The sequence below is a fragment of the Cyrtonyx montezumae genome, unplaced genomic scaffold (assembly GCF_038088225.1).
Source record: "Cyrtonyx montezumae isolate F1298 unplaced genomic scaffold, pur_monq_1.0 scaffold_19, whole genome shotgun sequence".
Taxonomy (NCBI): Eukaryota; Metazoa; Chordata; class Aves; order Galliformes; family Odontophoridae; genus Cyrtonyx; species Cyrtonyx montezumae.
Window position 1 is genome coordinate 4,550,889 of NW_027071925.1, and position 24,969 is coordinate 4,575,857.

Genomic DNA, 24,969 nt, shown 5'->3' on the forward strand with positions numbered 1-24,969 from the left:
GCTCCTGCCACAGAACATGCTCCAGCCCTTCATCACTGCAGGCTGCACAAAGCTCGTTCCCACCATTGCCTCTTGCCTGCAGGAATGGCGATGTGGTGACCCCAGACTGCACAAGGGGCACAGCTTTTTGGCTTTTTCAAGCCCTGCCCCTCCCCAGCCCCCACACACAGTGAGCCCTTTGTAGGTGGGCACACAAGAGGTGCCCCCTCTAACGAGCCACACCTGCCATACTGTGCAGGGAACAGACCCTGCTCAGCTCCCATTGCCTCCCAGCTGCCCCAGTACAGACTCCAGCCCCACACACCTCCCTCTGTGCACAGTCCAGGCCACTGAGCTGCAGAGCTCCTCCTGGCTCTGCTCACCACAGCCACAAGGTCCTGGCACCGAGTACTTTAATGGCACTAATGAGCTCACCCAGGCTCTTGGTATGCACACAGCTCTGTGCCAGGAGCCCAGAGCCCAGCCTGCAGACACACCCCATGCATCAGAGGAAAGAGTAGGTTCTGTGCAAGCACGCACAGGAGCAAATCAGGACACTTCAAGCTACTGCGTTCAGTTACCTTCCTACTCTCCTAGCTACCTCTCCTCCCTTTTCCTTCCTTCTCCCTCTTCCTAGAGGGCTGCACATGCAACACTTCAACCATTGGGTCAGGGTAAGTTCTGTACAGAAAAGAGCTCTTCGGGGTTGGGCAGCAAAGCAAGCAGAAAGGTGATTTCTTACTTTCAATCAGCTCACCCAGCCAGCCTGCCAAGTGCCCAGGGAGGCTGTCACTGGGCCTTCCTGTAGGGGACAGCAGCCACTCACTCACCCAGACCCCACTCTTCACCTCTCTGGTAGGTGCACAAACACCCAGGTCTATCTATGCCTTGCTCCCCTTTATAGAAGTTCCTCCTCCAGGAGCTGGGGAAGGCAGCTGGAATGTGGGAGGGCAATTATAAAGCATCTCATCCCACCCCCTGGTAATCAGCAAGGCTCACCTGAGCCTGCTCCTTCACGCTGTTAGCAGGGAGCAGCTCCAGCTGTGCCTGTAATGTCCCTGTGGAGCCAAGTGACCGCTCCGTGGCACAAAGCATGAAATCCCTGCCTGAAACTCGAGTGGCAGCCCTTGTCCCGCTCTCCTGAGAAATCTGCGATTTTGTTTTCTGTTTAAAAAGGAAGAAAGGAAGAAGGAAATCCACGTGACCCTCACAGACCTCTGCAGGTGCCACAGTGGGCACTTGGCTTCCCTTTGGGTCAGCTCAGCGCCAGCTGATAACTGCATCAGCTCTAAGTGCAGATCAGCAGTGTCTCCAGGTAGAGCGGCCAAAGGTGACGTTCTTTATCAGCGCCTCATGCTCCATAGATACTGAATATCAAAATGTGCCTCGATATGCTGCTATTATTAAGTATTCCTCAGAGATTAGAGCAGTGTTCCCTCCTCAGTACCTTCTTCTCTTCCCAGTAGAGCAGATGGACATGATAACTTATCAGGACCTTCCCACGTGCTGTTCGTGGGACTTATTGACCCACCTCAGATCAGCACGTGGAATATTTAGGGCTTCTCCTGAGCTGGGCAGGCAATAACACCTTTATCATGGAGCCCTTTAACCCCTCAGTGCCTGGCAGGCCCCTATATCCTTGCAGAGAGGACAATACTGAGGGGACGCTCAGGGGTACCAAGGCCAGGGAGAGCCATGGGCAGCATGACTTGTCTTCATGCCTCACCCTGGGAGAGGACATGCTTAGTGAGGCAGGGGAATGGTGCGGCACATGGGCAGCAAGGCAGACAAGGAATACATCCAGAACCTGAGCAGAGAGGGAGATGAGCAAAGACACGAAGGTTGAGAGTTCAGGCCCTGGGGACCCACGTCAATCTCTGTTACATAAGTCTAGAAAAGCCTTAAACTTGGTTTTGCTGAGAAAGGAGTTGTCAGCAATGATAAAACCCTGAAGAAGTCATAAAAATTACAGACAGTGATAAAATGGGACGTCACCACAGTGAAGCTTCACAGCAGGCAGTGGGACCAGGCACAGAGGGGTCCCCATGGGGTGGGGACATGGGCTGCTGGCACATGGTGACAATGTCCTCCCTCAGGCTGCCCTGTCCTGTTCCAGCACGGCCCATCACCTCATTCTGCTTGTGGCATAAAACTCATTGACCCCTCAGCAGTAGGAAGAGCCTCATCCACGAGCACACAGCACCACGGATGGAGGAGGCAGATGCGGTGCTGGAGGTGGGAGGAAGTCCCAGCTAATCCACTCCAGACGGACAAAAAACAGAGGCTCCTCCTGATACGAAACTCTGACTGAAGCACTGCACCTGATCAGCTATTGCAAGATTAGATAAGAGCTGAACTTAGTCCTCTCCTGCATATATTAATGAGAGCTCTGGATGCCTGCACTACCCCTCCTCAAGGGTGAGATGTTCCCTTCCCTGGCGCTGCTGTTTGCTGCCCTCTCTCTAGTGAGGGGCAGCCCCGTGCCACACACATCCAGCCGTGCCAAAGTCCTCCTGGTGTCCTTCGATGGCTTTCGGTGGGATTACGACCAGGATGTGGACACCCCCAACCTGGACACGATGGCTGCAGAGGGAGTGAAGGCAAGGTACATGACCCCTGCCTTCATCACCCTCACCAGCCCCTGCCACTTCACGCTGCTGACCGGTGAGTGCCACCAACCCGTGGAGGCACGGAATGGAAAGGGCAAATCAGGGGATGGGTATAGGAGAAGGAGACAGGGCCAAGCAGGACAGGCCTCGATGGCACACTGAGCTTTAGCACATATGTACTCTGGATAAAGAGCTGAGATGCAGCAATGGTTGCAGAAGCAGAACTGGACCTGAGCTCAGCGGAGGTAAATAGCATCAGAGCAACCCGGCAGCTTCCTTTGATAAGGCAAATGATTTTTAGACAAGGGAGACGCAGTACATCTCATCTTCCCGGACTTCAGCAATGTATTTGATACGGTGCCACACGGGAAATCATTAGTTAAGGTGGAGAAGATGAAGATTAGTACAAAATCTCTAATGCGGGTAAGCGGCTGCGGGGAAGGCAACAGCAGGTAGTGCTGAAAGCAGCGCCGAGCCGGAGGGAGGCAGGGGAATTCCTGCAGAATCAATGCCGGAGCCAATCTTATTTAAGATTTTCATTAATAACCTTGGCATAAAAGAGTGGTGCATGCTAATGAAAGCCGCTGATGAGAAAAGGCGGCGGCAATGCAGAGGAGGGCTGGGACGTGGCGCAGAAGGATCTGCGCAGCCTTGAGAAGCAGGATGGTAAACACAGCGTGACATGTAACAGCACCAAGCAGCAGCCTTCTGCTGGCAGCAGGGATTTCTGCTCTCCCCCGGCCTCGTCCCTTGTGGACAACAGCGAAACAGCGAAGAGATGAGTTAAACACAGCGTAACGGTGAACCCTAAACGGGACAGAAAGGGCAGGAGCCACCGCAGGAGGGATGAGACCCCCACACCGGGTCCTGGGATGCTCCCATGGGGTGGGGAGCCCCTCTGCTGGGTGAGACCCCCAGCACCCCCGCTCACCCCTACCCTGTCCGTGTCTTCTGGCAGGGAAATACATGGAGAATCACGGGGTCATCCACAACATGTGGTTCAACACCAGCACGGGGGTGAAGCTGCCCTACTACACCACACAGGGCATCGACAGCTGGTGGGACAACGGCAGCCTGCCCATCTGGATCACGGCACAGAGGCAGGCAAGTGATCCAGCACTGCTGCCTGACAGTGCACGCCGAGCAACGGGCGAGCCACGATCTCTAGTGGCCACGAGCTAACTTCCTCGCTGCGAGCGACAAGGCCAGTTACACCAGCAAAAAGAAAACGAAACCCCTAGACAGTGGCAGGTATAATCGTGGTTGCCCTATTAAAAAATAGCAAAATAAATAAATAAATAAATAGAGGGAGTGTTTTGGCTTTATTAAGATAGGAATAGAAAAAGTTATCCACTCCCTGATTAAGGAGACCCCAGCCAGAGTTTTAGGGAGCAGGCTGAGCCCAAGCACCCCATGTTCTGCAATGCAACTGCTGCATCTCCTCAGCCTCACCCAGGACCTGTGGGGGGGCTGTGCAGGGGGCTGCTCCCCCCCATCCCAAGGGCTGCAGAAAGATATTGAATTTGTCCTTACAGCAGGACCTGAGACCTCACCCCAGACATAAACCTCTGCTATATTATTTACCTACCAAACTGGACCTATTGACTTCAGGGTGACTGGAATAAAGCACACCTTCATGCTAGGATGGTACAAACAGGTCACTGCTTCTGCACTTAGAACTAGTGTTGCTAACATAAGAAAACCAGCAGAGAGGGGTTCTGGGAAGGACAGTGCTTCCAGTTAAGCAATGGGCAAGAAAACTTTGTAAGAGGTCAGACGTAGACATCAGGGAGCTGAATGAATCAACCACGTCCATAGGTAGTAACGGCCGTACAGACAGGCAGAATGAGTTCAGCTGAGCTCACACCATGTCTTCTCTAATAGGGTTTAAAGACAGGCTCCATCCATTTCCCTGGGACAAAAGCAAAATATCAAGGGGAAGAAGTGAACATGAAGCTGGTGGAGCCCCCCTTGTTCAACTACAGCAACGAAACCCTCTGGAGACAGAACATTGACACTGCCATGGAGTGGTTCACAGTGAACAACCTCGACTTCATCACTCTCTACTTCGGTGAGCCAGACTCAACAGGACACAAGTACGGCCCCGAATCCACGCAGAGGAGAACCATGGTCAGCCAGGTGGACAGGACCATCGGATACTTAAGGCAGAGGATCAGGGAGAGTGGCCTGGAATCAAACCTCAACCTCATCATCACATCTGACCACGGCATGGAGACGGTCATAAAGAGCGATGAGATCCACCTCCGGAACGTGGAGAACTTCACGTTCAGTGACATCCAGTTTGAGCTCTTAGATTACGGACCCAATGGGCTACTGGTACCAAAAGAAGGAAAACTAGAGCATGTCTATTCAGTCCTGAAAAATGCCCACCCCAAGTTACACGTGTACAAAAAAGAAGAGTTTCCAAAGAGATTCCACTACGCCAACCATCCCCGGATCACCCCGCTCTTGATGTACAGTGACCCAGGATATGTGATCCATGGGGTAAGATGCTCATGCACACACTTTACTGTCTCTCCTGGATCTGCCTCTTTCCTCCTCACAGCCCTTCAGGACCCCGCCTGGCTTTATGCCTTCATTTTGACCCATCTCAGGAAAAGGTGAAAATCCCAGCTCTTTGTGCAAAGACCTTCTCTTCTGTGCAGAAATAAAAAGGTCTTGCTGCTGTTTCACCCCAGAAGTCACGGTGCAGGACTAGCATGGACACAGAGCATCAGCTGCAGGATCCCCTCCTCATCTGGCACTAAGGGAAAGCCTGGAGCCAGGACCAGGCAGCTTCCCCACTGTGAACTTTGATACCACATTTGGGTTCACCTTCACTGAGGAGGGGACTCGCAAGGCAGAGCTGCCCAGAGCCATGCCTAGGCAGCACCCTCCACTTTTTGCCGAGTTTACCATTAGTAGCTCAGCCTCAAAGCCAAAAGGAACCCAGACAGCTGCAATTTCAGAATACGGGGACCTGGAGGGGAGGGAGCAGGGAGGGTATGCTGCCCTCAGGAGGCCGTGCCCCGGGGGAGGTGGGGGGGAGGGGGGCTGAAGAGCTGAGCCGCTCACATCTGCCTGCCTTCCAGAGATACAAAGTGCAGTTCAACAACGGGGAGCACGGCTTTGACAACGAGGTCACGAACATGAAAACCATCTTCCGCGCCGTGGGGCCGGCCTTCAAGCAGGGGCTCGTGGTGGAGCCGTTCGAAAGCGTCAACGTGTACGCGCTGCTCTGCGAGCTGCTGGGCGTCGAGCCCGAACCCCACGACGGTTCCCTGGAGACCACGAGGCCGATGCTGCGTGAGTGCCCCCGCGCCCCTTCGAGCCCCGACGGCGCGGCCGCCCCGCGCCCGGCATTGCCGCACGGACAGCGTCACCTAGCGGCGGCCGCCCCGCGGTGGTGCTCGCAGTGCTTCCCCGCACAGCCCCGCTCCCAGACCGCAATCGGGTTTTAAAGCTTCCCCTCTAAGTATCTACAAGCGTTCCAGACACCAAAAGCTTTATGCTGCTGGCAGAGGTCACGAGCAGGAGGTTACGCGGCTCGCAGAGCATGGCTGCTGCTGGGGGCTGCTCGCCGTGCCAGCTCCTGAGCTCCCCGCACTGCATCCCGTCCAGCTCCCGGGTAACGCTGCACTTTTGGTGTTGCAGGTTCCAGCGCTCCTCTCCTCGCTGCCACGAAGCTGCCAGTGATGCTGGGAATCGCTCTCATCCTGCGCTGCTGGGGAGGGGCATACTAACCCCTAGCAGAGGTAACTTACTGTACAGCCAGAAAGCCCTGTGCAGGTGCTGCCTTGTCTAGGCATGTGCCCTGCTTGTTCTTGGTTTCTTTGGGCATCGTCCATCTGAGCACTGCCCACCAGCCACGTTATGCAGAGCACAGGTTCTCAACTTGCTGCACAGAGCAGCAGTACCACCACAAGGCCTGGGCTAGAAACAAGGGCTGGACATCTCCCAGCCCTCCCGTTTACCTGTCCCACTGCTCTGCAGCCTCTGTGTGCAGCAGTTGTTTGTCTAACCAAAACTTTCTGTCCTTTATTGTTTATAGTAAAAAAAAATAGCAAACAGAACCTCGGTACCCTGAGCTCAAAACCTACAGCACGGGGCAGAGGCTCTGGCTGCCATCCTGCAGAGCCACATCCACAAAACATCGCCCACCCATAGCCCTGACCTCAGGGTACAGCTGCTCTTGGAAGCTTTGGGAGAAAAATACACCAAGCTGTGATCCTCGATGTTTTTTGGAGAGACATAGTCAGGACACACCAGACCACAGCAAACATCCACGGATAGTGGTTCACAAGCCCAGGACCACGCAGAGCCTGTGCTCACCCATGTCAGCCCTGCCTGGTGTCGTTCTGCACAGGGCTGATGTGCTATGGGTGCAGGGGGCCCTTGTCCAAGGCCAAACTTTTCTCCTCTGCAGGAAGAAGCCCAGGATTGCTCCCAGGTGCTCAGGGAGCAGCAGAACTCCATCATCTCGGGGTATTGCCCTTCCACCCAGGGCATCAGCATGGCAACTGCCCCAACCCCGTCCCAGATGCTGAAGTGCCTCTCCCAACCCTGTGCCTCATCTCAGGGGCTCGATAAACATCTGTTGCCATAGAGATTTGCTCAGGCTGCCTTCCCTTCATTGGTTTCACCCAATAAGATGAAACAAGAGACGCACGCTTCACTCAGGAAAAAAAAAATCAGGAAGAAAATGTTTGGCTTGAAACCACATTGGGGGTGGGGGTCAGGCTGGCAGCATGCAGAGCAAACAGTCCATTAGGCAAACAATGGGGAGGCTCTGCAAGGGGACCCACACGGGCCAACACTGCAAATATTATTTAAAATAATATCAATACAGTAACTTTCAAAGTAATCCTACTGCGACCTTGGGGATTTCCACCCCGGGCAGAGGCAACCAGGGCTGGGAGTGACACTGCTGGTCCAATGACCCCGGCAATCCGGCCCTGAGGAGCTGATAACAAAGGGAGACACGGCCGTGCCAGGGTCCCCACGCGCCCAGCCATGGGGTCACAGCACAGGGCACTGCGTGGCTCCCCCAGGAGTCTTGCTGATGTGATCCCTTACCTAACACCGGGGCTGTGAACTCACGCTGACATCCAGCAGACAGCCCTCCTGGCCAGAGGGTGAGCATGGTGCTATCCCACTGAGCACACAGCACACTGCTACACCTTCCACCCCCCACCCCTGAGCCGCTACTTTGACTTAGAACGGGGATGAAAAACGAAGGACGCGTTGAATTAGCGTTATCTGCAGAGGATGCCCAGCCCCGTGCTCCGAGCCAGCAGGAGCGGGCATCGCTCCCTCCCCACTCCCTGGGCCGCGATGGAGGGGAGCAGGCCGAGCGTTGCGGTGCAGTACCGAGTGCGGGCGGGCGGTGGCCCCCGCACCGTGCTCAGCAACCGGTACCGGCCCCGCACGGCCCCGCTCCGCACCCGCAGCGCCGGCGGAGCTGTGCGAGACCTGCAGGGGTGGGGGCGAGGGGGTTGAGGTGTTATAGGCTGCGCCCAGGTGCTGCCCGAACTCGGGACAGTTTCCATCCCGGCCTCTCTCTATGCAAACCCCATAACCCGAAGCCGTCGTCAAACGTCGACCTCGAGTCGTTCCCGGCCCCTCCCTTCGCATCTCACACCTCGCACGCATACACCGCGCCGTTTCCACCCCGTCCAAACGGCCACAGCTCCGCCTGCGGCCGCTCAGCCCTGCGCTGTGCTCTGCCTCCCCCCCTCCGTCCCCACGTAATTCATTCCCCGCCGCCCCCCCCCTCCCCGGGGCTGAGGGTCACGCAGCAGGGAGAGGCCTGTTGTGCATTGCATCCCAATTTGCTATGCATTTCCACACCATTTGCTCCCCTTTCTTTTTCCAGCACTAGAAAGATGCTTGCTACCCAGGGGTCCAAACTGCTCCAAGATGGTAATATAACAACAAACATCGACATACATATATTTATGTTTTTATGGCGCACATGGTTTGCGGGAAAACTACTGCTCCAGGGTCGGCCCGTGCCCCTACAGCCCCTGCACAGCACCACGGGACCCAGCAGCAGATGCTCCTCGTTGCCCCATGTCACGCAGCTGCACGGTCCCATCCCTCAGCCCGATGCCGTGCAGACCTCTGTGCCTCAATTGACCAATGCTTTGGGAAAGCCACCATTTGCCCACAGCAAATATGGCCACCATGGCACACATCTCCCCCCTCCCCCCCCCCCCCCCCAAGTCTCTTTCTTCAAAGCCGGGGGAGTTTTGTGTCCTTGGCACCCCCCCATGCCATGCATGAAGCCACAGCTTCCCAGCCCCAAAGCTGTGGGCACGACCTCACACTGCTGGTGGAAGGAAAGAAGAAAGCCAAGCAGAAGTATTCAGTATTTCACCAATGGGAATGTAACTGCAGCTTCAACTTCTGGATGCCGCAGCGGGCTCCTATGGGCTGGCGAGCAGGAAGGCAACGCCCCACACTGCTTCACCACAATGAAAACCCAACCGTGGCTGTTCAGAGACACACGCACTCTCTCCTGAAGCCCATCCCAGCATCCTCTAATCCACCTCACCAGCCTCAGCCGACAGTTCTGCTCCCTGGGTGCAGGCCCTCCTCCCTCACCTGAGCGCAGCACAGCCCCTCCAAGCACGGCGGCCCCACTACACAGCATTCCTGGCATGTCTGACATACCCGGGAAGAGCCATAAAACCATACTCTACCAGGTCAGCTAAGGGGTCCTCATCTCTTTTCTAAGGTGCTCCAGTTCTTGCTGTCCTGGTCCCACCGGGCACACGCAGTCCCTGCCAGCAGCCCAGCACCAGAGAGGGTGGGCAGCGATGTTTTCAGCAACATCATTTTACCATTGCTGAGCTGCAAAGCAGATCCAAATCCTATCATAAAACCTCACTAAATTGGAGCCCATCAGTACCACAGGATCTTTTTTCATTCACTTCCCAGTTTCACCACTCTTCAAAGCGACAAGTTCAGACTTCTTAGTGCTTTCTTTTCCTTTTTCTTTCCTGAGAAGAAGTGAGATTTATTATTTTGCCACGCAGCTCCATCTCTGGAGCTTTATTAAAGCCTGTACCCAAGCTGAGGAAGCTGGCACACACCACACCAGCCACCACTGAGGCAGAGAACACCGAGGGAGCAAATCCATACACAGGGTTTGGATCAGCACGGGGTGACCTGCAGTGCCACGGAGATGCACAGCACAGGGCTTGGGCAGAGCACACAGAAACCGTGGGGATGGGACCCAAAGGTCTCAAGATCAGCTCAAGCAAAGCGAGAGTGGAGCAACACAGAACTCTTTCCCATTGATGGTGATGGGAGCTCGGTGCAGCATCAGCACGGGACGCTGGGACGCGTGGCATTCCAGGAACCTGGGCTGATCTGGAAATGAAGGGACGGTGCTGGTCAGGAGGGAGCCACGCAGGAATAACTGCATGCAGCACTGCGAACACTGCACACACTCAATTCCCAGCCAGACCCGGAGCTCTGCTGCCACCTCCCTGCCTCAGCTTCTCCCAGGCTCAGGCAAACAAAGCACCAACACCCAACCCAGCCTCGCCCTCAGTGCTCTGCAAAGGGAGAAACCCATGATGGCGTTTTTGCATCCTCAGCAGCACCGACACTCCGGGTCAGCTCACCCCTAGGAGAGGTCACTTCCTCGGGGCTATCATTCCCTCAGTGCTCCTGTCGCAGTGCCCAGCTCAGGGCCCTGCACGTCCCTCCCCAGTGCCCAACACAAAGCACCGTCAGTGCCAAAGCGCTCCCGCACGCAGCTCTTGTGCAGGATGAAACCTCTCCCACGGCTGTTGGCTTCTCTTGGACTGCACACAAAGGCCAGAGCTGATGGAAGCTAGATCAACTTAAAGAAAAAAACCAAGGCGCAGCGCTGGGTTATATTGCTCCATCACATTCGGCTGGGAAAAAATATATACATCTGTATAAATACATGCTTCTAACTCCTTGTCAGCAAACATCAACGGACAAAAGAAAATAAGATGTGACACCACCCGACGTCGGACGAGCACTTGGCGGGGACGCATCGCCCCGAGCTCCCGGCAGCTCCGTCCCCTCCCTCCACGCAGCGGCAGCGCGGGGCCCGGGGGTGCGCGCAGAAGGGATTCTGACGCCGAGCATCGCTTACCCGACACGGGCGGCCCGGGCTGCGGGCGGGCGGGACGCGCCATGGCCCGCTCAGCCCGAGGTGGTCGGGCTGCGGAGGTTCCTCGGCCCGTGGCTCTCCCGCACGGTTATTACCCGCATGCTCCGGGCCCGCGGCTGCGAACGCCGCGCGGTGCTGACTCATCTCCTCCCATGCCCGCAACGCACCGCGTGCCGCCGCTCCACGCCCCCCCGCGCTGCCCCGCGTCGCTCAGTGCGGGGAACGAGGCCGGGCCGGGCGCTACCGGACCGCCACCCCACCCCACCCCACCCCACCCCGGTGAAACGCGGTGCGTTGCCCCGCGATGAACTGTTCAGAGCCACAACCGGTGGCAACGCAACTCCGGCGGCGGAACGCCTCCGGCCCGGTGGGTTCCCCCCCCCTCTAAACCGAGCGGCGGTGCGGGACCGCGGGGCCGAACCGGGTCTCGGTAACCCCTGGCGTGTGCGGCGACGCCTCGGCTATCGCCCCCCACCCCCGCGCTGCCCCCCGGCCCCGCGCCCGTCGGAACAAAGCCCCGCGCCCGCTGCCGGTGCCGGGCCGAGCCGGAACCGCCCCATTGTCCCCGCGCTGCAGGAAGGGGAGGGGTCGCGCAGACAATGCCTCCCCCCACCCCCCGCCGGCACGCCCCGCCCACCGCTCCCCATTGGCCAGCGGGGAATTTGGGGAGCCCCCCTCTATCCCCCTCTACCTCCCCCCCTCCCCCCTCGATGGGGGCGCGCGCGCTGCATTGTGCCGGGGGGCGCGCGGGGATGGGGGGGGGGGGGCGGGAGCGCGCGCGACCGCCGTCGGGGGCGCGCCTGGGGGCTCCCCTTCTGTGTGTGTGCGTGTGTGTGCGTGTGTGTGTGTGTGTGCGTGTGTGTTTGTGTGTGTGTGTGTGTGTGTGTGCGTGCGTGCGGGGCCGGAGCGGGGCCGGCCGGCGCCATGGAGGAGCTGAGCAGCGTGGGAGAGCAGGTCTTCGCCGCCGAGTGCATCCTCAGCAAGCGGCTCCGCAAGGTGGGCCCCCCCCCCCGCTCCCCGGCGCCGCCGCCGCCGCCGCTCCCGCCGCTAACGCGCGCCTCTCCGCCTCTCTCCGCAGGGCAAGCTGGAGTACCTGGTCAAGTGGCGGGGCTGGTCGTCCAAGTGAGCGGGGCGAGCGCGCGGGGCGCGGGGTACCGCCGCCCGACCGCTTTTGTTCGGGCCGCGCCGCTTCTTTTGTTTACAAATAACGCGGCCCGGCCCTCCCCGCCGCCGCGTGGGGCTGCTCACCCCCCCCCCACCCCCTCCCCTCCGAGGCAACCACCGATCGCGCGTCCCCTCCCGCCGGGTGAGCGGGGCTGCCCACGCTGCGCGGGGATCTCCTCGCGGTGCGGCGGCGTGGCCGCCCCCGGCCTGCCCGGCCCGGGCCTCTGCCGCGGGTAGGGGGCTCCGCATCGCCGCTGCTGGGATGCTCCTGGCCCGGCCGTGTTTTTCCCCAGCCGTCTCCATCTGTCCTCGGCCATCCGCGGCCATCCCCATCCCCCTCCATCCCCGTCCGTCCGCGGCCGTCCCCTCCTCGGCCACCCCCGGCCGTCCCCTCCCCAGCGCTGCCGCCATGGGAAGCGCACCGCCGGGCACCCGCTTCCCTGCCCGGGGCTGCCCCGGGACCCGGTTGTCCTCGGATGAACCCCCCGGGCCCGGCCGGTACTGGGGTGTGTGTGTGGGGGGGGGGGGAGCATCAGTCCCCCACTCTCGCCCACTGCACGTCTTCTGTTCCAGGCACAACAGCTGGGAACCCGAGGAGAACATCCTTGACCCAAGGCTCCTCCTCGCTTTCCAAAAGAAGTGAGCAAACTATAAATATTTCTTAACAAACGATAAAGTCAATTAACTTCTAATTGGCCACGCGTGCGGTGGAAGTTGTGGAAACAACAGCCTGAAGCTCCCGGTGCCTTTTGTGGCCCGGCTCTTTTGTTCATCTCCTGAAATTACCGTTCAGGTCCACCTAGGACGCCTCTCCCAGGGCTGGGTAAACACGGAGGATTTATGGCCCTGTGCACAATATGTTTGTGCTCCCACTGCACAATGGGCGCACGGCAGCGCCCGGCACAGCTCGTGCTGCCATCCCACAGCGGGGCTGAGCCGGGGGCTGGCTGTGCAGCGCTGGGGAAGGCACTGGTGTGTGTTTGTGGAGGGCACGGCTCAGTGAGGGCTGAGGAAGTAACGGGTGGGAGAAAATGGTGTCCTCCGCCAGAGCTGGGGCTGCTCTGCTGAGCAGAGCAGAGCTGCAATTGTTCTGCAGCTATTATACACCGGGCGTCAGGCTCGGGGCTAGAGAATAGCCAGCTGGCTGTGTGCAACGCAGCCCTGCCAAATATTTTGGCTCCGTATTAATAAAAATCATTAAAGTTTATGATAGGATTTAATTACAACTCATTTCTGCATGCTTTTTTTTTGTTGTTGTTGTTGGGTTTTTTTTTTCCCTTCACGAGAGGAAGCTGGTGGTTATTGCGCTGCAGCTCGGCGCTGTCCTTCTCAAATGGAGGAACAGCACACGGCACAGGAACCTCAGCAATGCTCTTGGTGCCCAGCCTGGGTCTGTGGGGCTGGGACACCACCCCCAGCCGAGGGGGGAGAGGTGAAATGAGACCTTGCTGTGCTCCTGGGAAGGTGTTTGCTTTTGCTGTGCAGAGGGGCCAGGCTTGCTGCAGTGGGGAAGCACAGATCTAAGCGTGTCAGCTCTGCAGATGGATGCTTCCATTTGCCTGTTCCCATTGTAGCAGGAAAAGTGCTTGGAGTGGGAAAAGCTTCTGCTCAGAACGGGGCACGCTGCAGTGTCACTGACTGCTGGAAACTTCTTGCTGGGGGAGTGCTGATGTAGGGAACGGGGATGCAAATAGCTCCGGGTGCAGAACGTCCTCAGGTCCCGGTGCAGAGCAGGGATGGGCACAGAGTTCCTGGAAAGCACCACAGCAGCTGGTGACTCTTCCTGGGAGTGCACGGGAACTGTTGAATCACGGCCTGAACCACTGATTGGTCACCTGAGGTGAGCACCGAGTCAGCCATGGGGGCACAGGTGAAGGTGATATACCTGTGTGAGTGGAAGGGGTGGAGCCTGGCTCCACCTCTCCCAAACCCCATTTAAGGGCTGACCACCACCAGGGAAGGATCTCTTCTTGGAGATCCCTCTCACGTGGAGTCCCCTGTGAGCCTTGACATCCTGAAGGTGAGCTATCTTCTCATTTGTATACTGTTTATACAGAACTACTTAAAATATACCATCCCCTTTACTATCTCTTTGCGGAGTACCATCCTTGGGAGTTATTTACCCCACAGGGATCACTTTGGTAAATGCATTTCAGCACTCCGTGCAGCTTAGTACTGTTTTACACAGAGACTTCCCATCCCTCTGCCCATGTCACAGGGCTCTGCTGAGCAGCAATGTCCCGTTGTCCCATCAGCCACCTTTGCTGGGAGACCACCGTTTTTAGAGCCCCTCCCTCCGTTTCTAGTTCTCCTTTTCTCATAGTGCATCACGTACAGGAGCTCAGTGCGCCCCGATGACGTTGTGTTTCATGGAAAAGAGGCTTTTTAATGTAAAAAAAAAAAAAGGGCAGAATTGGGCTGGGCTTGTGGTGTGTTGTTTTGCCATGCAGGCTCTGTCTTTAAGCAGTGCCTTCTTTCAGGGAACACGAGAAAGAAGTGCAGAACCGTAAGAGAGGCAAGCGGCCGCGGGGCAGGCCCAGGAAGCATGTGGTGAGTGCTGGGGGCAGCAGGGTGGGCACGGTGGGGACTCCATCACTGATCTGGCACGGTGTAGGAGATGGAAGTGTTCCCTGGTGTCCCACCAGCCCACCCTCCTGGTTTCATGGCTGGGGGGGCAGGACTTGCTTGTCTGCAGCTGGACAGAGCTGGGCGGTGTGCAGTGCCCGTAGCAGTGATTCAGTTGTTTGTGGTGACTTTTTCCTCTGTCCCTCCCCATTGCTTCTTAGGAACCGGAGATGCCTTCGAAAAGTAAGTCAAGCAGCTCATCTTCCTCCACATCCTCCTCTTCTTCCTCCTCTGACGAAGAGGATGAAAGTGACCTGGAAGCAAAGAGAGGTCCCCGCGGCAGAGAGACCCACCCGGTGCCACAGAAGAAAGCTCAGATCCTGGTGGCAAAGCCAGAGATGAAGGATAGCTCCAGGAAGAAGCGTGGCCGGAAACCTCTCCCCCCAGAACAGAAAGCAGCTCGAAGGACCGTCAACCTGACAAAGGTGCTGAAGACATCCCGGAAAGAGGTGGGGGGCAGCAGTAAGCTGCTGGGGAAGCTGCAGCCACAGCATGGCACGCAGGGCACGGGGCTGGCAGGGCTGAAGGAGACACCGGGTTCTCTGGCCGGGCTCAGCTCTGGGGGGTCCTCATCTGAAAACCTCCCCAGTGCAATGAAGAGTGGCTCCAGCAGCCCCAGCCGAGCCATCAGCTGGCAGAGCTCCATCGTGCATTACATGAACAGGATGTCTCAAAACCAGAGCTCGGCTGAGACCTCGCCGCTGGGAAGGCTGGCGCTGAAGTCGCAGGCATCCGGCAAGAGTGGCTTAGGGCTGGACTTAAAAATGAGGAACCAGAAAGGAGCTGGGGAGCTGGGGCTGTCCATGCAGGGAGCCAAGAGCACCAAGGTTCCTAGCAGTGGCACTGGAGGGGATCAGAAGTCGGGGTTTGCCACTGGAGCCCAAATGCTGCACAACAGCAGCAAGACGCCCGTGAGCTCCTCTGTGCCCGGAGGGCAGCAGGCATCCAGCCAGGAGCTGAACCTCCAAGCTTTAAACCTGCAGAGCGTCAAAAACGGGCAGAGTGCAGCAGATGGGAGCAGCCTGCCTCGCCACGCCTGCAGCACTCTGCCCAAAAGTGCTGCTGCAGCCGCGGGCACAGGTCCTGCTGGGTCCAAGGGTGGCGGAACCGGCACCAGGTTGAACGCTGCCAGTGTGGGGGATGGCAGCAAGAGTGAGAAGCAGGCACGCAGGGCAGCTGCTGGTGACAGGGACGTGGCCAAGGGTGGCACAGGCAGTGGGCAGGAGGGGCATGCGGCCCCTGAGAGCCGCAAGGCAGCCGCCCTCTCCGAAATGAGTACAGGCGATGAGAGCAGCTCGGACTCGGATCAGGATTCGGCTTCCTTTCCCGGCGTGGGTCAGAACATGTCTGTCTCCATCCAGACCAGCCAGGACTGGAAGCCCACCCGCAGCCTGATTGAGCACGTCTTCGTCACGGATGTCACCGCCAACCTCATCACGGTGACGGTCAAGGAGTCCCCCACCAGCGTCGGCTTCTTCAACGTACGGCAGTACTGAGCTGGGGAGCCGGAGAGCAGGGAGATGTCCTTCAGCCTCCCTCGTCCTTGCCCAGCTCTCCCACCAGGTTTTCATTTCTTTAGGTACTGCCCCACAGCAGGGACTCGTGCAGTGACCCCCTACCACCAGCTGCCCTATGCCATCCCCCCAGCTGTGGGCAGTGCCAGCTTGGACCCTGCAGCACCACACAGCCCCGGGACCTGCGTGCAGAGGGTTGGGAAAGGTGGTGAAACCTGCACAGAAGTGCCAGCAGATGAGACCGAGTCCCTCCCTGCCTCCTCCCATCCATCCGAGCCGGTGCTGCTCACCAGGAGCATGGGCCCTGGGAGGTGACAGCTGGCAAGTTCTGAGCCAGGCTTCACTACACAAGGTTTGCTTTCCTTTATGGGTTGAGATGGCAGAGTGCATGGTACGGGGTCTGGCAGCAGGGAAAGGGGTGGAGGTGCTGCGTGCTGGGCTTATGCTTGGGAGAGAAGAGGGCAGCTCTGCTTTCCTCTGGGCAGCCCAAGCTGCCAAAGCAGCCACGATCCAAATGAGACAGCTCCCGGTGCCTCAGGGCTGCGGGATGGGGGTTTTTCAGGGTACAGGAAGCCCAGCCACCCCCCTGGGCTAGGTCAGTTCCAATGACAGTGAAGGCCACGACGTCTCTGTGGTTTCTAGCGGAGAAGGAAATATTGTTTACATTTCTTCTTAAGGGTAAATCCTTGTCTTTAGAGAGAGGGGCACAAACACAGTGTAGTCAGGTCCAGCTGGTGCGCTGCACAGCCCCAGAGCCCAGCACCACATGCTCAGCATCTCGCAGGGACTGAGCCCCGTGTTCCCAGCTGGAGGGCTGCAAGGTGCCCACGCTGCCTGGCACAGGGAGAGCAGCATGGGGCAGTTGGTGGCATCCCATGGCCACTTCCCACCCTGTGCCAACGCCTGGGCCATTCGCTTGGGCTTGTAATCAACAACCAATAATGGCTTTTCTACTGAGGTCTATTTCCCTGCTATAGATTATTCTTACAAGCCAAAATTAACAGCAGTAGTTCAGGCAGAGTTTAATAGCATTTGAGGTCATTTGAATTCTGTTCATGCCAAACTCCTGCTCTGGAGATGGCACAGAGCCTGCAGCCTGCCAGGTCCCTGGGTAACCCATGGGAAATGCTTCTGGGGCTCCTCTTTGTCCACAGGGATGGCATCTGGCATTGCTGCAGATGGGGGCATTGCAGGGAGATGCCAGCACCAGGTATCCCTGTAACACCTGGGGCTCCCCGCCCCACGCACCAAATGTTTGCTAGTGGGCCTTTCCAAATCCAAACTGAACGACCATGTGCCTTTTGCAACCGTCCTTACTTCTGTGTCTGTGACACCGCTCCTACGTCAGGTTTGTGCCTATGCAAAGCTGGGTGGTGCCAGGGTCCTGGGGACGGCCGTGACAGCGGTGTGGGACACCTGGCTGAGCTGTGACACCGCGTCATGGCTGCTCACAAGGGGAGGGCCCATGGGGATGCTCCTAGCTGGGGCGTGGGGCTGCTGACCCCACCATCCCCGTGTCCCCTCGGTGGCAGCAGGACTCTGCCATCACCGCTTTAGCTCTTGTGCCTTTCTGCTCACCAGCCAGTTTGATTCCAAAGGTGTAAGGACGGTGAAAATTGTAACCTAGAATTTTTTCTACCCTCCATCTCATCCCCCCCCCCCTCCATCGCCAGTCCCCTCCTGACCTCACGTGCTCTGAGCAGAAGGGCCGTGCTGGAGGCTGCCCCCCATGGGGGGTGCACAGAGGTCGCAGCCACGCTCACCACTCAGTGCCATTAGTATTCAAGGTCTACCTTCCTATTTTTTTATTTGGAGTTTGCTGCTATGGGTTTGAGCGTTCAGTTGTACGTCAAACAACCAATTAAAGGTTTGTCACTTGGCATTTCCTAAGGGCTTTCCGACGTGGAAAGTCCTGCAGTATTTGTATATTGAATGGATATTTTCTCCAGGCATAATCTGGTTAAGTATGCTTGTTGTTTTCCATTGGACTGGAAGGAGAGGCCGACGCAGCCGCCGTCCTTAGAAGCCTAGTATATTTTTATATATATTTTTTGTACCAAAAAATAAAAGGAGTTGGCAGAGGGATGGGGATGGTTTCGGGGGAATTCCATCTGCTCTGAGCTCTGCTCTGGGCATGGAGGGCTCCGGAGGTGGAGAGATGGGTTTTACTGGGAGCAGCCGAGGGACAGCTGAAAACAAACAGTTGTTCTCGTAACTCACGCCAATCGCCAGTCTGATTTGTATGTTTGAATTAAAAGAGAGAGCCAAATCATGCCTGTATGACACTTCTGATTGCTTTCAGCTACAGCTGGTCGTCTGCTTTTTCTTTTCCAAAAGCAAAAGTTGGAGATGTCACTGCCTGGGGAATGCTCGAGGGTGGTGTAGGGGCTCCTGGGGACCACCCCCCCCCCCCGGGCACTCGGGTCCCCCCATGCCATGGCATTCAGTTTCCTATGTGTGTCCTGTCCTGGTGCTCTGGGACCTTTAGGCTCCTTTTAATTTATTTCCAAGAAAACACGAGGAGTTAGCATGTCGGGTGGGGTTCTTTTTTTTGTTTTTATGCGTGTAACTTTTTCCACTGTTCTTTTTTAGTAGATCAATAAATCTTTTTTTATGTTTTTATTATTATTATTTATTATTATTATTTTGTAACTCTTCAGCCCTGCTGTGGTCCCTGCTCCACGAGTAACGCCCTGCCCAGGGGGCACGGAAATGGGGGGTGGAATGGGAGGGCGGAGCGAGACGGCCAAAGGCTGCGGGGGGGTGGGGGGGGTTGGGTTGGTTCGGGGTTTTCACACTCCACACTGAGCGAGAGGGGGAGTGTGAAACCACCTCCCCCTCGAGGGGATGCCCTCAGCTCAGGCCCCTGCTCCTGCTCCTTGGGGGGCTGAGAGCGGCGCTTCGGGCTCTGCTGAAGATGGATATGGGGATGGGGGTGATGGGGGTGAGGCTGTGCCGAACCCGGGGCCCTCAGGTGCCTCCGCTCAGCCGGACCCGGCCCCGGGAGCGGCCCCACACGAGCTGGATCCGGGCTCGGGCTGCCTGCGGAGGGCGCTGCGGGGCCGCGGACGGGCACCGGCCCCATCCTTCCGTCCCAACCGCCGCGGTGGGGCGGGGAGCGAGGCAGCCCCGAGACGGGCACTGCCCACGCCCAAGGTTCGCCGTCGAGGGGCCGCCGTCGGGGCGGAGGGGCAGCGCCCGGTTACGGGGCGGAGTCCAAGCTCCTCGGGCCGTGCCCCGGGGCTCCGCCGGCCGCGCCCCCGCCCCCCGCGGGTCGTCCCCACCCCCTCCGCACCGCCCCGGCCCGGGGCCCCGCCGCGCCCGTGTGAAAGGGTCCCCCCCGCTGGGCCGGGGGAGAAAGGCGCCATTGTGCGAACCTTTCTCCCGCTCCTACTTGACACTCATTTTCCCCGCACAGATGCTGACAGCTCTGATAATAAGGGGGTCTGCGCCTTTCACCCAGCGGAGCAGAAAAAGGAGGTTAATGAGGACACAGCTTCAAAAAGATAATAAAAAAAAACACTAAAAAAATATCCCCCCCCCCCCCCCAAAGAACGAAACGCTTCCACCCCAACTGCGAGGCCGGGAGAGATTTGAATACAAAGGCCGGGCTCGTCCGGACACGGCTCCGCACCGCACCTCCCGCGTCCCGCGCCGTCGAAGGGCTGCGCCGGGGCCGCCGCTGCCGCCCGGCTCTCCCCGCATCCGACCCTGTGCTGCGGGAACGGTGCGGACCCGGACCCCGCTGCCTGCTCGGACGCTCCCTGCCCCCTACGGCCGCTCCCGGCCACGCACGTCACCGCCCGCCCCGTCGGAGCCCCGCAGCCCGCTCCCATCGGCCCCCCACGGCCCCCTCCTCTGCTCACCTCCGGCCACAAACGGGAGAAAGACACGTTTCTATTTACAAAGTATATATTTAAACTCACATAAAAAGCAGGTCTCATACGGACATTCACAGCTGGCAGAAGACACGTAGTTAAGCTTCACTTTTCTGAGACTGAGATTTAGCCAATTTTTTTTTCTTTTTTTTTTTCTTAACACAAGTCTTAGATTTAAATAATTCACGCACACACACACCCCCACGCACACGCTCATCAGTATATACGTCGCTATATACATACACACATATACACCCACATGTACGGCTTGCTCTATATACGTGTGCCCGGGTGCACACACGGTTACACGGGGCTGCAGGAGGCAGAGCCCTGCCCCGGGAGACGTTTCTCAGCCTTCAGCACCTCTGCAGGTGGAAGGGAGGGCGGCTCCGTCCATCCTCAACCCCACCCCACGCCTCCCACGGCAGCTGCTGAGCCCCGGCCCCGACCCCAGCACACAAACTGCGTGAAAAAAATCTCCATTTTACAAAATCTGCCTCGGAACGAAACGAAACAAAACAAAGAAACGAAACAAAACAAAACAAAAAAAGAAGTCACAGACACGGCTCCCTTTGTACAGTCAATACAGCATCCTCACACTCGGTCATCTGACAAAGGCAACGGTCCCAAAAACAGAAGGGGATTGGGGCACAGCGAGGCGGAGCGCGGCTCTCCCGTCGGGTGAAGGGAGGCTCCTCGCCGAGCTCCCCACCAGGCCCCGTGTGCTTTCAGCTTATGTGCAGCCCCCGGATCAGAAAGCGTTGCAGAGCTTCCCCGGGCCAATGAGAAAGGATGGAAAAGGCCCATCAAGCCCAGCCCTGGGCCCTCGGGGGCTGCTGGACAGATTTGTGCTTTCCAACTGCCAGAGATGCTCAGATCAACGCGCGAGGACACCTCTGCTCTACATCAACTAAAGAAAATACAACAGGACGGACCACCCCGACATCCCCAAACCTCGGCTCAGCTGCAATGGAGCTCAGAAAGCAAGCAGAGGGGGTGAGGGATGCAGAAGGGAGAGCTGCTCCCTGCTCAGAGCCGCCCAGCCCCACTGCCACGGCACTGCAGAGCAGCGCAGCCCACGGAGCCACGAGAGGTGGGCAGGGAAACAGAAACTGCAGAGAGCCGCCCGAGTCAGCAGGAGCTGCTCCGCGCAGGAAGATTCAGCCTCTTGGCTATTGTTTAACCAGCAGAAGAAAAGGGAAATATTTATTGTCTCTGAATGCATCAAGGTGGCTCTGGGATTTGTCGGGGATGTGGATATTACAAAATGCTGTATCTCCTGACAGCCCGAAGTGAAACGTGGTTGGGAGAGGAGGAAAAATAAAATGAACCCAAGCAACAATCCGCTTTCTATAGCAGCATAAAGCATCTCAACATGGGCAGTGATGCGGTACCCTCCCAAACCTCTCTGGCATTTCAGGAATGTAAACAGAGTTGTTGGCTTTCTGTTGTTGTTGTTGTTGTCATTGTCGGTTTTTGTTGTTTTGGAAGTGGGTGGGGGAAAAAAGAATCAAGCGACCAGACAAAACGACAACAGATTCTCAGCTCAGTTCTGTCTCCCACGACTGCTATGACATTTCTATTAAAGTGCATTTCAGTACCTCCCCCTCTCAGGAACCTCACGCGCAAAACCTTCGCAAGGAAAGGTAATTCAAGTTAATACTCCACTAGAACCAGCTCAGCCTTTTTATGGACTTCTGCTTTTCCCCGCCCCGATGTTGTAGCCGCTATTTGTTTTTAAATCTGGAAACGCCCCCTCCCCAGCAATACTGTCAGTTCAAGTGCTAACCTCAGCCGTCAAGGGCAGCAGCTCTGGATACAGCACACTTGATTGTACAAGCAACACCTTAACATCACAATCAAGAAACCGGGGCACCTCGCCCCATGGGGGAGTAACGCGTCCCCCTTCACCATCCGTAGCATCGTATGAAAAATAAGGAGTTCAAAAACAAAATAATAATAATTAGGGGAAAAAAAAATCAGAACGTAATTCGCTATGAACATCATTCGTTATGTACAGCGGATCCTGCAACAGATGCGTGAACTCCGTTGGTTCTCAGTTTTATTGTCCTTTCTAAGAGCAACTGAGCAGTCACTGTTGTCTCCATTTAAATAAAACAACTCAGAGTTGAAATATATATATATAGATATATATATAAGCATTTTCTTCTTAAATAACATATTTACATCTAATAGAAAATATAACTCTAGAGATAATCTTTCCAACGAAATGTGAGACGTGGGAGGAAAAAAAAATAAAACAAAAAAAGGAGAATGAGTGAACGAATTTAGGACAGTTTCTAAATCCTCTCCTGGAAATTAAAAATAAAAATAAAAATAAAAAACAAAACAAGAAAAGAAAAAAGCCCACCAAGCTCTAAGCAAGCTTTTGTCTGGATCTAGCCCGAAGAAAAGCCCCAGCACCACCAGCAGCAGGAACTCATCGCTTCTCCTTAAAGAATCCTTGGTCCGTGCTGCTCTCCTTAATGGTGACGGTCAAAAAGTTAGAGGTCACATCAGTGACCACCACCTTCTCCAGGTTGCTGAGCGAGGGGCTCCACGACTCCTCCTCGGGGTCCCCAAGGATCCGGGCCACCGGGATGCGGGCGATGAGGGAGGGCCGCCCCGCCGGGCCCCCACCATCACGGAACAGCCCCCCCCCGGGGCCGGGCCCCACGGCTCCATGCAGCAGTTTGGGGTCCAGCCCGCCCGGCCCTTTGGGGTCCAGCAGGTCGGAGCGGTGCTTGGCCACACGTGGTGCGTAGGGGTCTGCAGCGCTCAGCTTGGTGCCCACCTCCAGGCGGTTGGGGCCGGGCACGGTGCCGGCCAGATCGGGCTCGGGCCGGCGGGCCAGCTGGATGACACTGTGTCCCGAGGAGAACTTGGCGGCCCCCACCGCCTCCTCCATCTTCCTGGCCTTGAGGTAGTCCCCCACTTTGTCCCCCGGCTCCCCCAGTTTCCTCTTGGAGGCGTCCAGAGACTCCGCCAGGTCCTTGTACAGCTCCTTCCTGGGCTTTGGGCCCCGCTTTTTGGGGGTCTCCCCGGGTTTCTCCTCCACCCGGAGGACGCGGTCCCGCACGCCGTCCGCTTTGGGCACGCTGCTGCTGCCGCTGCCCTGCGGGGTCAGGGCCATGTTCCTGAGTCCTTCCCGTGCACGGGATGTGGAGCCCAGCTCCTGCGGGGAGCGCCCGGGGTACGGCACCCGGATACCCCTGGACGAGTCGCTGCGGAACTCGTAGGTTTTGGCTTTGGCCTTCGCCTGGGCCTGCAAAGAAGACAAGCAGCCATGAGTTTGTCGCCTCGATGCGAAACCACAGCCCGCGGGACTCAGCCACCCCACCCCACACAGAAACCCCACATCCGCAGAGGGACCGGGGGCAGTCCGCTCCCCTCTCCCCTCAGCGCTCCCACCTCACCTTTAGCAGGAAGGTTTTGGGCTTGGGGCCGCGCTTTTTAGGCCCGAATAGCTCCATTTCTCGCTCCCTAGAGGTGTCAAAAGAACCAAAGCTTCAATTCAGCATAGCTACAAGACAGCCACATATTTACAAGGGCAATGGCTACAGCTACAAAAGGCCTTGTACCTCTCCTCGAAGGCCGCGAGCAGCCGGGCATCCAGGATGTTCTCCTCGGGTTCCCAAGTGCTGTACCTGGGGGGGGGGAGGGGCACAGGGAGAGGGAAAGGCATCAGTAGCGAGCAACGGGAGAGGAAAGAAGAAAGAAAGAAAAAAAAAAGAAGTGGCACAGAGAAAGGGATCCAACTTTCCTCCCTGCTACAATGGGAATCTACGCAGCTACAAGGAGCCATCTCTCCCCCGGCAGCTCCAAGGCTGCAAAATTGTGTGCAAACAGCGGACTTACTTCTGAGACCAGCCCTTCCATTTTACGAGATATTCCATGCGCCCCTGAGGATGCAAAGAGGGAGATAAATAAATAAATAACCAAACACGCACGGAGGGAACCCACGATAAATGCTCGCAACAAAGCTACGCGTGCAACGCACGCACGCCTGCACCCGATGCTGGTGTCAAAAACACGCGAGGGGGGAGGGAACGGGACCGGAGGAGGGGGGGAGGGGGGAGGGAGGATGGGAGCCGGAGCGAGGGAGTGGGGGGGGGGGGCTGCAACAACAACAAAAAAAAAATACAACGATAGATTAAAAAAAAAAAGGCGCGTGCAGCAGCCCCGCAGCCCCGCAGCCCCGCAGCCCCGCAGCCCCGCAGCCCCGCAGCCCCGCAGCCCCGCAGCCCCGCAGCCCCGCAGCCCCGCAGCCCCGCAGCCCCGCAGCCCCGCAGCGGGGAGGCCGGCGCACAACGCCCGGCACGCAGCAGCGCGGCACGCACAGCCCGTGCATGCGGATGGGAGGAGGAAGGGCCGCCCCCAGCCGCAGCCGGAGCCGCCGGAGCCGCCGCTGCAGCGCCGCTCGGCCGGGGGAGGGCGCGGAGAGGGCGGCGCGGCCCCGGAGAACGGCTGCGGGGCGGCGCGGGGGCGATGGGGCGGCGGCGGGGGGGAGGGGGGAGGTGGGGGCACCTACTTTGCGGATGCGGCGCTTGAGCAGGGCCTCGGCCGCGAAGACGCGCTCCCCGACGGCCGAGAGCTCCATGTTTACGCGGCCGCTCGCAGCACACAGGCAGCCGCCAGCGCAGCCCAGACCATAATACTCCGCCCGCTGACGTCAGCGCCGCGGCCCCCCCCTTCCTCCTCCTCCTCCTCCTCCTCCTCCTCCTCCTCCTCCTCCTCCTCCGCCCCTCCGGGCCCCCCCCGCACTTGTTGCTGGCGGAGCCGGGTGGAATATTCCGCCCTCGCCGCATTGGCCCGGGCCCGGTGCCCGCCCCCGAAAGCCGCGCCGCCCCCCGACGTGAGCCGCGTCCCGATGAGTTCGGGGCGGGGCGGCGGCGGGTGGGGGGGGAACGCTGACCCCCCCCCCCTCCCCGCGTCCGCCCCGCCCGCTCCGAGGGTGCCCCCCCCAGGGCGCAGCACAAAGGAACCGCCGCCGCCGGGACGGGATGGGGCGGAGCGGGGCGGGGCGGTCCGACCCCCTCGTGCGC

General features: G+C 58.1%; 3 protein-coding genes across 6 annotated transcripts; 2 read left to right on the top strand and 1 right to left on the bottom strand.

Moving 5' to 3' along the window:
• The first annotated feature begins 2,402 nt into the window (after positions 1 to 2,402).
• ENPP7 (ectonucleotide pyrophosphatase/phosphodiesterase 7) lies at positions 2,403 to 7,479 on the top strand. Of its 2 annotated transcripts, none has more exons than XM_065735612.1 (6): positions 2,403 to 2,643; positions 3,547 to 3,692; positions 4,473 to 5,093; positions 5,681 to 5,894; positions 6,243 to 6,343; positions 7,015 to 7,479. In XM_065735612.1, the coding sequence occupies exons 1-5, from the start codon at positions 2,403 to 2,405 to the stop codon at positions 6,329 to 6,331; spliced, it is 1,311 nt and encodes a 436-aa protein (XP_065591684.1). In that variant the 3' UTR covers positions 6,332 to 6,343; positions 7,015 to 7,479. The 2 variants fall into 2 exon arrangements, with proteins under 2 accessions (XP_065591684.1, XP_065591685.1); XM_065735613.1 differs by lacking the exon at positions 2,403 to 2,643 and adding an exon at positions 2,984 to 3,011.
• Positions 7,480 to 11,610: 4,131 nt separating this feature from the next.
• Positions 11,611 to 16,818, top strand: CBX2 (chromobox 2). The gene is made up of 5 exons (XM_065735340.1): positions 11,611 to 11,739; positions 11,822 to 11,865; positions 12,481 to 12,546; positions 14,388 to 14,457; positions 14,694 to 16,818. The coding sequence occupies exons 1-5, from the start codon at positions 11,668 to 11,670 to the stop codon at positions 16,026 to 16,028; spliced, it is 1,587 nt and encodes a 528-aa protein (XP_065591412.1). The 5' UTR covers positions 11,611 to 11,667; the 3' UTR covers positions 16,029 to 16,818.
• Positions 16,819 to 21,900: 5,082 nt separating this feature from the next.
• CBX8 (chromobox 8) lies at positions 21,901 to 24,569 on the bottom strand. Of its 3 annotated transcripts, none has more exons than XM_065735353.1 (5): positions 24,456 to 24,569; positions 23,783 to 23,826; positions 23,506 to 23,571; positions 23,341 to 23,407; positions 21,901 to 23,189 (listed from the first exon to the last, which is right to left on the bottom strand). In XM_065735353.1, exons 1-5 carry the CDS (start codon positions 24,522 to 24,524, stop codon positions 22,365 to 22,367), a joined length of 1,071 nt encoding a protein of 356 aa, XP_065591425.1. In that variant the 5' UTR covers positions 24,525 to 24,569; the 3' UTR covers positions 21,901 to 22,364. The 3 variants fall into 3 exon arrangements, with proteins under 3 accessions (XP_065591425.1, XP_065591424.1, XP_065591426.1); XM_065735352.1 differs by having other exon boundaries at positions 23,341 to 23,431; XM_065735354.1 differs by lacking the exon at positions 23,341 to 23,407 and having other exon boundaries at positions 24,456 to 24,536.
• Between the last annotated feature and the right edge of the window lie 400 nt (positions 24,570 to 24,969).